General features: G+C 40.1%; 1 protein-coding gene across 2 annotated transcripts in view; it reads right to left on the bottom strand.

Moving 5' to 3' along the window:
- The window catches only part of PRDM5 (PR/SET domain 5), a gene marked incomplete at both ends in the record, with an annotated part of 206,846 nt that overhangs the window by 139,416 nt on the left and 53,110 nt on the right, over nt 1–14,320 (bottom strand). For both annotated transcript variants that reach the window (XM_082837920.1, XM_082837921.1), the window contains one exon: nt 924–1,046. In XM_082837920.1, coding sequence (XP_082694046.1) covers nt 924–1,046 — 123 coding nt within the window. The remainder of the gene's footprint in view (nt 1–923; nt 1,047–14,320) is intronic.

Below are 14,320 nucleotides of genomic sequence, written 5' to 3'. Positions count from 1 at the left end.
TTTTAATGCATGAATTTGAGTAAAGGAGATTGCCCTCCGCAATGTAGGTGGGTCTCGGCCAATCAGCTGAAGTCCTGACAAGAACAAAAGGGTCTCCTTCCCCCAGGTAAAAGAGAATTCTTTTGCCTGATGGCCTTTAAACTGGAATATCCACGCTTCAGGCCTGACAGCCTTTCAAGTGGGACACTAGCTCTTGCTGATTCTACAGCAGCCTTCCAGTCATCAGACTTGAACTAGACCATCCATCAGCTGTTCCTTGTTCTACAGCAGCCTGTTGCCTCTGGACTCAGAGTGGGACATCGGCTCTGCAGATTCTGGACTTGCCAGCCTCCAATTCCTTACAATGAGCCTCTTTCTCAGTCTCTTTCTTTCTCTCTCTGGATGGATGGATGGATGGACTGACATAGGTAGCTATACATCATAGATATAGATATACAGATATAGATACATAAATCCTATTGGTTCTGTTTCTCTGAAAACCCTGAGTAATACAATACCCTCAAGAAGCTCAGAGTACAGTCATAGGGATATACCCAAATAAACTTTCTCCATGAAGCCTTTCCCAAACAATAACACAGAATGTGGTGCTATGAGCCAAATAAACCATCAAACAGAAAAACTATCAATAAACATTCACTGAGTGAATTAAAAGTACTTGAAAGCAGAAGCCGCCAAGGACAATATCAGCCCATGTAATTCATTCCCTCAAGGATTCTCATAAAGTGAGTGATCTGGTGTCAATTTACAGCTAGGCTTGCCCTTTCCTGCACATGCTGCCTAGATAAGATTTCTCTGCTTTTATGAGTTAGTTACTGTTATTTGAAGCAAGTCATTGGGAAATAAATTTAAAACAGGGAGTACAGTTATAAATTAGTTCATTCCCCTCGCAGTACAGAGTACAAATAAGAAGCAAATAAGCTCACCTGAATGGCAGCCAAGTTCTTCTGCTCCTGAGATGGTGCCTCATGGACAAAGCGAAGCCAGTTGGAGTGCCGTGGGTTGGTAGCATCCAATATGTACAGAACTTCTCCCTTACTCCCACGAACCTGAAACATAAAAGCTCCTGAATTTGTACTTGAAGTTAATACTAACCATACTAAATAGATTACCCATACTAAAAATAACATGATATTTTTTATAAGTATTACCTTTCTTATTAACAGGTGTTGAATAGATGCTGGATTAACATCCGTTCTTCCCTTTAAACATATGTACAAACAGAGCCTACTTTAATTTGGCAGATGTCTAGATGACTCACAATTGCAATCAACTCTCAGAAACATCCTGTGTTGATAGCTCTTTTCTGGTCAAGATTATTTATTTGTAGGTGTATTTCAATATATGTGTCACAAATGCAATTGTTCAGGGGATAACTATAATTGCAAACCATCCCCTTTCTTTCCACCCAAGACGGCAGGGCTGCTTGGTTCCCCAAGTGGGAGGGGTGGAGCTGGATAAATCCTTTCAATTTCTCTCTCCACCTGCCTACGGAATCATTTCCATATGCGGAGAATTTGCTAATCTAACCAGTGGAATCTGACATCCCCTGGGCCACAATTCACATTTTTAACTAGTGGATGAATAAAACAAGTTCAATTTTGCCTTTTCATGGCCTGCTCATGTCTTGCTGAGAACGACGGTGGGCTCTCTGTTTTTTGTTTCTTGCCATATACCCTCCCGGTCAGATTTACTCAACTCTCAATCAGGGGAGGAGGGTAACTGCCAAAGGAGCGAGTACTCCACTGGGCATTCTTGAATCCAAGCTGCTTCGACTCTAGCTTCTCAAAACCTCTGCATTGTAGGGTACTGGGCACTTGCTCAGTTTAATAAAACATATCCCAATCTCTACCCAGTGTTCATTGTGTGTTTATATTCAATTGGAATTGAGGAGAGGAGGGGGGGAAGCAATGAGTGATTAGCACTCCACATCTCTAACACCAAGTAACACAAATATAAACACTATACCTTCACTGACTTGGAGTGGGAAAAAACAAATTCCAGACCTCCAAACTTTTATAAAGTAAAGCACAACTAGCCTAATAAGGTACGTATCTTCATGATACATTTGGACAATCATTCATTCACTGAACAAATACTGACTGAGTCCCTACCATGGTGCCAAGTACTGCTAATGCACTGGGAATCTTTCAGTGAACAAGACAGATAGATGAAGCCTGACCTCACAGCACTTAAGAGCAAACAAGCACAGAATATAACTTCAGGTAAAGGTAAGTGCTATGAAGACAACTAAAGGATAAGAGGAGGATGCAGAGTGAGGGGAGAAGGGCTCTTCCAGATGAGCTGGTCAGGCAAAGCCTCTCTGATGAGATGACCTGAAAAGAGTCCTAAATGAAGGGAGGGCACAGCCCAGGGGAGAGCTCAGGAAAGTGTGGTTCCAGGCTAGAGGGAACAGCAAGTAAAGGGCAAACAGAAAGGCCCTGAGTTGGAAACAAATTAAGAACAGCAAGAAGGTCATGAGGCTGGAACAGAAGGAGCACCAAGACAATGGTGGGCGTTGAGATCAGACAGGCTGGCATAGGCCATGGTGGGCGTTGAGATCAGACAGGCTGCCATAGGCCAGATCGTGCACTGACCTGGAAACCAAGAAGCCACCCCTACAGGTCAAGTTACCCAAAAGCTGCTGTGTAAGAACATCTGCTGCATGCACTGCAAGGACTGATATTCAAGATTCTAATACATATTGTCTGGGAAAAAATACAGTTAGCCTGCCCCTTGTATCTTATATCTGCCATGTTTCTCAAACAATCCCTGTTTTCTTAAGGGCCCAAGGATCCTCAATAATCATTTAAAAATCTCTCTAATAAATGGCAGACCCTCACTGGAAAGCAGGGATTTAATTTTCAATACTGTAATCGCTAAAAGAACATAAGACTATAAATACATCATATTTACATCTCGTATGTTTAGGGGTGAAGCTATGGGAATTTCTCACTAAATAACAATCTCACGCTGAGATCTGCTTTGGGAGGCCCTTGAAAACTGTCCTGCCTTCCTGCTTACCCGTTAACTCAGAACCCTCACTGCCCACTGGGTGATGCCAAAAATGTCCAGCCACACTGCTGGGAAAAATAGGACACTCTACAACCCCTCTTCAAAGAGGACACCAGTTCACATGTGTTTAAGCAGAGTAAAAAGGTAATTCTAAATATCTGGGTATAAAATCTCCTTTCCAGGCTCCTCCACAGCTACAGTAACAAAACTGTTTATATTGACAAACAACTAAATTAAGCAGAACAGGTAGCATCGCCACTAGATACCTGAAAGATAAATTTTCTCAGAACTGAAATCTAAAACCTACAACTGTTGTTGAAATCCACACAGTCCAACTGATTCTATGTAGGGAAACACCAGCGTGCTCGCCCATGGCAGACCGCATTTGAGAGGAGAAAACTACCTACAGAAACTGGTTAATGGCTCTTCTTAGCTATACATTTGTTACCCAGTATTAAGTACAATATATATCAGATGTGTTTGACATTTGAAATTCTTTCTTCAAAGATGTGAAACACAACAAAGATTTCTCTGTGACTTATTATAATAAGCCCATTTTACCAGGGGCATTGTTTGTTCCTTATTTTTTCAGCTTTTTCCCAGGCCCTTTGGCTCCAGCTATGTCGAATGACTCAGCAACTCAATTCCAGTCCATTAGATGTATGCGCTTTCTGGTTGTCTATTACCTTCTCACATCATATTCTGGCTTAAGAGACATGCACAATTTAATTTTTTATTAAAATTCTTACAAGATTTGTCACATTCAATAATCTAAATTTATATATTATCGCTTATATTCTCATAACAACACTATAATGATATACTACAGTGGCCTACACATTCATATTTGAGATAACTTGTTTTGTTCATTAACAGAGCCATTGCCCATTTGTTTCACTCTAAACATCCTTACCCAAGTGACTCTTAAGTCCCTGCACAGTCTTTGCAGGCTACCTGTTTTCTCCAGCTTTCGAGTGGCTGGTCCTTTCCTCGTTCCTCCATTCCAGTCCTCAACACGTCACTGCAAGCTGCTGGATTATCTGGTCACATGACTTTTATCTTCCTACCCTAACCCCGGCATTCTCCTCACTGAAATATCTAAGAGACATCCAAGGATAATCTAATCCATCTTTCCTCTTCCCAGAGAAACCAAATCAAAAAAACTCTAGACAGATGGCTATTATTAAAGTCTCCATTTATCTATTTTAATTTGATACTGAACCCTGAGGGAATAAATTGAACATTTTTTTAAAGACTAATGAATAAAGAAGATCCAAAATTCCTCTTAGTACCATGTTCCAGCATCGAACTGACCTTTGCAGCCAACGTGTATTGTTTTTCCTTTCAAAACTAGTCTTCCAAATGCCATCTTATTCTATTTGAATTTTCATGGAATGAAGTGTATTGGTTACTGTCCTACTGAAGGTCATCTTCTGAATACCTGGGGCCTACAGAGAAGTCAAATTCTCATCTTGCAGTAAAAACCATCTCAATCCCAAACTCTGATCTGCACAGTCTTCCTAAGCCAGTTACACAAAAATAAGTTAGCTAAAGTAGGAAAGGGAAAGAAACCCTCATGTGAAAATGAAAACCTTCCCCCTTTAATCCAGTCATTCATACCTCTAGGACTTTGTCACTGTATATTAAATGAAAATTATCACTGCGCAGGAACTTGGCAGGTTCTACGCTCTGTCAAATGCTACCGACGTCCTTTTGCAAGGTCCAAGACAATGTGCTACAACGGATCTGTCTTTTTTGCAGATTAAAGATCAGCAGCGTTAAATATGGCACAGTTTGTCTTCCCACCCAGCAAAGGACAGAAGAAATCACAGAAAGACGCAGCTCAACAAAAGTAAACCCTAACATGTAAATGAAAGAAATGGAAATATGTAATCAAATAAAATATATAAGAATTTTTCTTTCCTTAAATTTAAATATTTTCCCTGTTAAACTGTGTCAACTATAGACAGAAAAGCTTATTTATTACTTGGATGGTTCATTTTCACAGCAGAAGGGTCGACAACGTTACTCTATTATTTTCCTTCAATTATTCTGAATGCCTGAGGAATCTTTCACTCAACACATACAGGACATCAGGGCTCCCAGAGCAAAGCTAATCAGCCAGATTGGTCCCCAGACAGGGCAAAATGTACCCAATGGAATTTTATTTAACATATGGTAAAATTTAATGGCAGTGAAATATAGTCAGTTCCAAAAATATACAAATAATATCCTTAATTAGAAGTCACAATATGTTATGTTGATTTATTAAAGAAAATATATTTTCCTTTCTGTCTTTCAACAAGACTTTTCAAAGAAGGTAGTTTTAAGAACTAAGATTTAGAGTATGGATGTCTTTAGAGGATAAAATGTCATCATATTTTTGTATTTAAATTACAGGCATTCATTCGGCAATTGTTTTTAACTGAAGGCCAGATGCCCTGCCTTCAGTATTTAATTACCCAGGCTTCATGATATCTTTAGGACCACAAAAAACTAAGTGTGCTCAAATAATCAATTCTGACAGCACACTGTTGTCAGATTTAAACTAAAGAGACACACTTTCAGAAATCAGCAAAGATCATCCCTAGGAAATGCTAATGATTTACAGTTTCTAAGCAAAGGGATGGTTTTTTCCTGTTGATTTTTTTTTTTTTTTTTTTTTTTTTTGCGGTACGCGGGCCTCTCACTGTTGTGGCCTCTCCCCTTGCGGAGCACAGGCTCCGGACGCGCAGGCTCAGCGGCCATGGCTCACGGGCCCAGCCGCTTCGCGGCATGTGGGATCTTCCCGGACCGGGGCACGAACCCGTGTCCCCTGCATCGTCAGGCGGACTCTCAACCACTGCGCCACCAGTGATGCCCTTTCCTGTTGATTTTTCAAAGTATTCAGTCTAAAATTCTTCCCAGCTTTGGTGCCTTTAAACACACACACACGTATCACCGTAGCGTATCTACTTATATCTCCCCCACATAGTGTCTCATGATCCTAATCCCCAGAACCCCCGTCCTCAGACGGCAAAGCACACAGAGAGAAAACACAGGCTTTTACAGATGACTCTTTACTGAATAACATCCATAATATAATACACACAAAATTAAATAACTTAAAAAGACTGATGAGAAAAATAAAGTCTCTTTTTCATTATAAATAATTAGTGCCCTAAATATTTCAAGCTGGAAGGAACCTCAAGAAGGCATTCTAGAGTGGTAAAAAATGGTAGAAATGCTGGACCAGGAATCAAAAGGCCAGATGTGATCCAAGCTCTGACTGTATCGCATAGGGTGAGTCATTTCCTCTCGCTGAGCTGAGCCATGGTCTCCCGACCTCTAAAATGGGGATGACAGTCCCTGTCCTGTGACCTCACAGACACTGTGTGAGCCTCAAAGGAATAAGATGCATGACTTCTTTATACCAATGAATATTTTGCAATCACAAAGTTATCAGTACACTGAGGAACGTGAGGCTCACAGCAACTAACAGACATTCTTAAAGACGAACACTGCTTTCAACAGCACAGCTGGGCACATATGTACCATTTTTCTGCCATGTCAGCTTTTTCAAGGAACAAACATGAAGGATATGCTAAAAACCCCTATTCAAACCCAAATACATACAAGTAGCCTCTGCTTGGACACCTGAAGTAAGAACAGGTGCCATTACTAGGTAGTAGCAAACCCAGGTGTAGTTTCAGCTGAGTTGACACTCTTCCTTACGCCAAATTCAAACATGTTGCTCTGTGACCAACTGCATTCAATCCCAGCTCTGTCCTTTCAGTAGTTTTAATTTCTCTCCTACATACATACAGCCCTTCAAATTTCTGAAGGCTGGAGTCCCTCCTTCTCTACACTTTCTCTTCTACAAGAAAATAACTCTTTCCTTGTCTGATGTGATAAACGCTCCTTCACCATCCTGGTTGTCCCCATATAGATGCACACTAGTCTGTCAAAACTCTCTTAACACGGGACAGAAGTCAGCACACAAAGGACTATTATGATCTGGGCACTGTCTCTACTGACGCAATTTAAAATCACAAAAGCTTTTTTGGTTGCCACGTCTTAGCTGAGGTTGCCTTTTTAATCACGTAAGCTGTATCAAGGAAGTTCTCCTGATACCGTCAAAGGCAAGTTTAACTGAGGAACTCGGTTAGGTTTCTGTAGGTAAGCAAATCCTGTACTTGGGCACCTGTACAGATTGTTTCAGAGATGGAAACCTTTTATTTGGTACTGTCTCAATAAATATTTTATTCACTAAAAGCTCAGCTAATGTGTCTTTTTTTTAACTGTCTTGCCTTTATTTCCTTTAAAAGTTCAAAAATAATTTATAAGAGGTAATGAGAGACTTACTTGAAAAGCACTCCGTATCTTGCTTTTCAAAGTACTTTTTAAATTGGGCTAATTTTTTAAAAGAAGAAATAACTGACATGACAATGTGAAGGACACAGTGAAAAGCATATCATCTTTTCCATGGTAAATTTATGAGAGAGCCTTACCAGTGTAGCCACTGTCCCTTTCTACAGTTTGACAAACATGTTCAGACAGTCAGATTTCAGTGACATTTTTGGATAGACTAGTTTTTTACTGCATACAGAATAAAGTAAATTTAGCTGGCATTAGCTTATTATACCCACCGCTTTAGGGGTTTTCTGTAAAGAACATGCAAAAGATAGTGTATAAATACTGTGGCATCCATTTGGACTGCTTAGTGGCTTTTTTTTTTTTACATTTCATTTTGTCAATATCATAAGACAGGTAACTTCTCTATAAGTAAAGTATTATTTCACCAAAGAATCAGAAAACCACATTAATAAAGTCAGCATGTCTTTTGACAATTTGGTGTGATCCATCAGATCCATTAGAAATGATTCACAAAACTTTAAATCTGGTTAAAGTTTTATGAGACTATAGCGTTGCTCGATTTTTAATACAGATTTGAGACTTAGACAAAGCCTTGAAGTCAGCTTTTGGAGAACTCTCCCTACGGTATATTAAAAGGGCACAGAAAATATGGCAAAAATATGAAAATTTTAGTAGCAAAATTCTACTTAGACAGACAGACATGAAAGCATTTCAAAGAGTTGGTCATATAAAAAAAACAATGATGATCTCCAAGATCCAGAGATCATAGTTTTGATATTGTTTTTAAAAGATGATGCTTTGTATCTGAACGTTTCTGGGCAAGGGTTATAGAAACACTGAATAACAAAGAGCACTGTGCAGTCCACAGGGAGAAAAAATGAAAAGAAAAAGGAAGATCCATTTTTCCTTTGATTCTTATCTCCTAACCCAAATTCCACTGGTGCAGTCACTGTTTTTAGATTTTTCCTAAACATATAGCTTTTCTACAGCTATTAAAATTGAATCTGCCCAGCCCATTTAAATTAACTGTACTCTCTTCATTCACGTCTTCAAAATATACGCAACTTCCTCGATAAAGAAACAAATGAATTATCTTATTATAAGAATACACCTAAGGCAATCAAGTATTTCCCAATCACTAAGGTTCATCCTTTCCCTTCTTATAATCATCCAACAACCACAGTTCTGTGCTGAAGAATTCTAAAAGGTAACATTGGTTATCAGTAAGCAACATTTATTTAACGACATCTACTGTGCAGTTCTTTATCAGTTATTTTAAAACATGCCATGAGAAGCAACAAATGAAATTCTAGAATATAGTTCCTTTATTCAACATCTTCAGTATTAATAAAGAAACAAAACATGATTTAAACAAAAGACCCACAGAGCAATGCCTGCTTATTATAAAGTAGATGTACAAATAAACTTCATTCATTTCAAAAACATTCAGTACATACAGATGTAAAGTAACACACAGTTCCAAGTCCTGAGGATGGACCAAAGTGAAAATAGAAAATTAGAAAAGAGTATGTTATGAAAATCTTTCAGTAGACAAGGTTTGCGAAAGGAGTAAACCCAGCAGGCCTCAGAGGCCTGCTTGTAAGATTGGCCTTTGACTGGCAACGGGAACTTGTGTTCTCAGGGTGCCCCCAGTAAATAGTTAATGGGTAAGGGTGGTTCACTGTTCCTGGACAGTGTAAACACTACGGTTTATGCTGAACACCTGCTTTTCTTCTGGGAATCTGGAATTTGGGTGCATGCTAAGGCAGAAGGTGCCTACAAGCCCCCAGTAAAAATCTTGGGTACTGAATGTCTAATGGGTCTCCCTGTACAGAAACATCACATGTGTGTGGCTGCTTCTTCATGACTGGGAGAAGAGTGAGCTCTGTGTGACCCCTCATGGGAGGGAGAAAGTGTAAGGAAATCTATACATGGGTTCCTCCAGACTCTACCTGAGCCTTCTTCCCTTATGATCCAGCTGCACCGCCTCGCTACATCACTGAAATAAATCTTACCCATGAGTACAACTATATACTGAGTCCCAGGAGTCCTTCTAGTGAATCTCTGAATGTGGGGTAGTCTTGGGAATCCCCAACACACAAGATGAGGCTAGTTCCAGTTGCTGAATGAATGGCATACAAATTTGTCAACAGAAGAGGTAGAAAATCATTTCAAGATCAACAGTTTTATCATACTCATATTTAAATTACACAAATTTAACTACATCCATTCAATGAAAGGAAAAAATAAATAAGAAAAAATCAAAGAAAGAAAATACATATTACAGTTAGGACCGTTCCTTTTCATGGTCCATAATTTTTAATGACATGAGATTGTTGCCATATGAACTGGTTTCAGAACCTAAGCCCTGCATAAGCTGTGATTCCACTGCAGGGAATGTTATCCCAATGAAAGAATGGTAGAGCAGCTGAGGCATTTTGCGCAGAGGAAGCAAGACGAATGACACTGGTTGGGAAGACACAGCTAGTAAAGAACAAAGGGGACTCAAATGTGGTGGTTCAGGCAGCAAATTCAGAGAAATAACAAGAAATAAACGGGAAATGTGTCAATTAGGAAGTTTTGTGCGTCACCAGCAGAAAGTGCAAAGGCTAATCAGGATGCGGCCCAGCAGGAATCATCTTCTTGGTGATAATGTACTACTACATGGAGGAAGAGTGGAAAGTAGGAAAGAGGATTCAACTGGGAAGGATGAAGGAGAATGGATGACGGGTAGGCATCCAACAACTCTAATACACAGGATGGACTGCGTGTGGAGGGAAAATTTTATGAAAGGAAAAAGAATTAAATAGGCTATTACCGTGAGCTAGATGTGAAACAATAAGGCTCTGGAAAGAGGTACGGGTAGGAAGTTTAGAAGCCTTGAAAGTTGGCACCTAATACCTGAAAAACAGAGTATAGAAGAAGGAAAATCAGACAGACCGTTCCCCTAGAAGGTCTGAATCCAAAGCAGACGAAACAAGATAGACAGGCATATTTAAGGTAGCTACAGGAAGGAATACAAACACAGAATGTAAATAATATTTATGTCATATGCAAGCAGAGAAGAAAGTAGAAAATTCTTCTCAAATCCTCCTCCCACACATCTAGCCCTTCAGGTGGGTTGGCCAAGGATTCCCTGCTCTCTATAGTTGTCATGATACAGTGGAAAGATGCTGGAATATGACCCTCGCGTACAATTCATAGAAGGCCCTTGAGTATCACAGGACAGTATCAGTAAGGGTAATTAACAGTATATCCTCCGAATTAAGGAGTGTTCAGAAAAAGAAGTCTTCTTCAAGGAGTGGATCTTCACCTGCTCCTGAAAGATTTAGGTTTCTCACTCAAAATTTACAGAGAAAGTTCTTACTTCCTATCTTGCAAATGTGAACAGAAGGACAGCCTCAGAAGGGGCCACAACAACCATGTTGTACATAATTCTCTCTTACTGTAGCTCATTTTCTAGAATTCTGCCAAAAGGCTCATGTTGCCCGGAAGCAGGGTCACTGAAACAGGAGTGTCTCCCTGCTACAGACCAAGCTGTGTCTGGCATCAACCATGCTCTGGCAACAAAAGGGCTGGCAAGGAATGCCATCCAAACCTGGAACACAAATAGCACAGCAGAGGATGTTTTCTGATAAAGAAAGCTGGGGCTTTCCCCTTGATCTGATTTCTTTGCAGCCGGCCATATACGCCCAGGCCTAGGGAGTCAACGGAAATGAGAAATCCCCCTGGGAAAGAGCCCTTGAGAAAAAGAATCTTGGAGAATCCAAGGGACTCTTCCAGAGTGTGGTCCCTTCCAAAGACCCGGGGCTTACTGGGCTATCTTTGTGGGCCCTCTGACTCTACCACTCAGGCCACTTAACCCTCACTCTCAAATCCCTGCACCTCTGAGACCAGCTCATGGCCTGCTTGAGAAGAATATGGGCAGACACTGAGATTATTCAGTCCATGCTATTGCTAAATCAGCCCTGCTATCAATCCTGCTCCAACTCTGGTACTACAAAATCCTAAAATCGCATTCTTGACTTGTTCTCTCATGGGATAATCTGCGATCTCATTCCCAACCAAGTCCCTAAGTGACTGGGATCCCACCCAGCTTGCTTTACATACGTACTCACTCTATTCACTGGACTCCTTTCCCTCAATCCCGACTTTTTTTTAACAGGGCACAGTCATGCGCTGTTGGATTCGTCCAAGGCCAGATGAAGGCCAGCCCAGGTCCCTGCCAGTCGGTGCTCTTTGGTCCCCTACATGCCAGCAGTCCCACTCCTCGGGGATGGGTAACCCAGATGGCAGATTATAGTTCCTGGGCATCAGCTCAGATGCTCCTCCAAGACTGATCTCCTAGATTCTTATCTACCCTTGGACTCAGGTCCTGCTTCTGGATCAGATGCTCTGCCTCTTTCTGACCAAGAGCATACACCAGGACTGACCACCCTCACCTCCATCAGAGCATCCTAAACTTTTCTTGTTAAGATGTCAAGGAAAACTACTGGATTTGGGGTATGTTCTGGCAATGATCTACTATCTGAACATAAAGAGCATTTTCCTAATTGAGTATTTTTCCACAGTGACTCAAAATCTATCTTCAAATCCATGCTCCACACTCTCCTCAGAGTTCTCTCTGTAATTCACCCATCTCCCCATGCTAACGCCTATTTCGAAGCTGCCTATTTTCTGCCAGAAGTCCTTGGCATGACATAGGAGGCCCTTCACATGCTGATTTGTCTTGTCTCAGCCCAGGTCACTCTACCCATCTCCCACGGCACTACACACAGGTACACACCTACACACACCTGGCCCAAGCAATCTAAGAACACACATCTTCTGCCTGGAAGAGGGGGAAAGCGCTCACACTTCCACCTGAGGGATGCTCACATGAGTCAGATCCCGTGACAAAAAGGCTCTCATTTGGGTATCATGTCACTCTTACCGAAAATATGCCTTTGATTCAGTCAAATTCACTCTATGAAAACCAAAACATAAAAGAAAATGATACTGCTTTAAATAACAAATAATAATAATAGAAACAGCTGTTAGTTGAGTGTTTATTATGTATCTGGCACTTCGCTAAGCACCTTTACAGGTGTTATATAATTTACTCCTTGAAATAACCTATGAGGTAGGTGTTACATATTAACTACATTTAGCAGATGATGAAACTGAGGCACAAAGAGAATAAATGATTTGTCCAAGCTTTCACAGTTAGTTAAGTACTAGAGCTAGAGTCTGAACCAAGACATCTAATTCCTGAGCCCACCACATTACACTACCTCAATATACTTACAGCCTTGATCACCAGCCGCTGACCGATATGCAGAATTCTAAGAATAACTCCTCAGGACCCTCACCCTTGTAGAATGTCCTCCTGTTTGAGTGTGAGTGGAACCTTGAGTACGATGAGATATCACTATGATTATGCTGTACTGCAGATAGAAGACTATCCTTGGGGACAGCCTAATCCAATCACACAAGATGCTTAAAAGCAGAGTTTTCTCTGGCTGATAGCAGAAAAGAAGTCAGAGAGCTAGAAAGCATGAGAGGAATTTGACATGAGGGAGATTCTCCACTCCTCAGATGGACAAGCCACAAGGCAGTCTGAGAGCAACCCCAAAGAAATCTAGGGACTGAAAACAAACCCAGCAATAGAATAAAGAACTCAGTCCAACAACCTCAAGGAACTGAATTCAACCAACAACCTCAATGAGCTTGGAAGCAAACTGATTCTCAAAGCCTCCAGATAAGATTACTCAGCCCTGCCAACACCCTGATATGACCTTGTAAGACCCTTAAGCAGAGAAGCCGCCTAGACTTCTCACCAATAAAACTGTATGATTAAAAAAAGGATGTTGTTTTAAGCCACTAAGTTTGTAGTGATTTGTTATAGGCAAAAGCATAAAACTAACAACCCTCTCCTGGTACCAAAAATCTACACTAGTTTTCTATCACTGCACAACAATTACCACAAACAGCTTAAAATGATACCCATTTCTTATCTCACAGTTCTATAGGTAAGAAGGCTGGATGAGCTCAATGGGAATATCTGTTTAGGGTTTGTGAAGAAGGCTCTGTGTGGGAATATGCTTCCAAGTTCACTCAGGTTGTTGGACAAATTCCAGGTCCTTGAAGCTGTAGGACCAAGAGACTTGCTTCTTTCACTTTAGATGACATAATAGATGATGATTTATAATCTACAAATAATATTAATTATGTAAAAAAGAATGTGAATGCCTTTAAATATAACATAAACTTATGTTTAACGTAAGCAATTTAGTCTTATAGTAAATGAAAGAAGGGGAGAGAAAAAAATAGGGAAGGGACCTAACATGTATTCTTTTTAAATTTTAATTCTAATTCTTAGGTTACAGAAACAATCAGTTCCTCTTAAAAAAAATAAAAAGTAGATGCTTCTACATTTCCCATTTCATCAGTTCTCTCCAAATCTTAAACTTTAAATTATGGGGTTTTTTACATTTATTATGGCCTGAGTACATTTTCACTGGTGTATATAGAGACATCAAACTTGTATCAAGAGCTTCACACATAAGGAAACTACTGACCATAAATATTTTTCTATTACTTTCTCACCTCATAAAGACATATTAAACCATTAAAAATACAGATGTAGAACACACTGAAGAGAAGAAGTTGGGGAAATTGAAAATCAAAAGGTATTATATAACACTGGTTTGAGTTTTTAAAAGTGTGCTTACAAATCTAGGGCTTTCCCCAAGGGAGTGTTTTTAATTTTGCAACAAACTACCTTTTAAGATAAGTCATCTCAAATTACAAAGTGACAAAAACACCTTCTTTGCCCAGAGATATCTCATTTTACTGCCGGCTGTTAGCTCAAAAATGAGAAAAACCTGTCTTATGCACAAACAAAAATCCTAATACTAAACTCTAATGACCAGCTCACTAGACCCAGGACCTTACCTTCCAAATGTGTTCA

The sequence above is a fragment of the Leucopleurus acutus genome (assembly GCF_964270905.1).
Source record: "Leucopleurus acutus genome assembly, chromosome: 4".
NCBI lineage: Eukaryota > Metazoa > Chordata > Mammalia > Artiodactyla > Delphinidae > Leucopleurus > Leucopleurus acutus.
The sequence above is the reverse complement of the archived record's forward strand: the minus strand, read 5'-3'. Positions and strand labels throughout refer to the sequence as shown.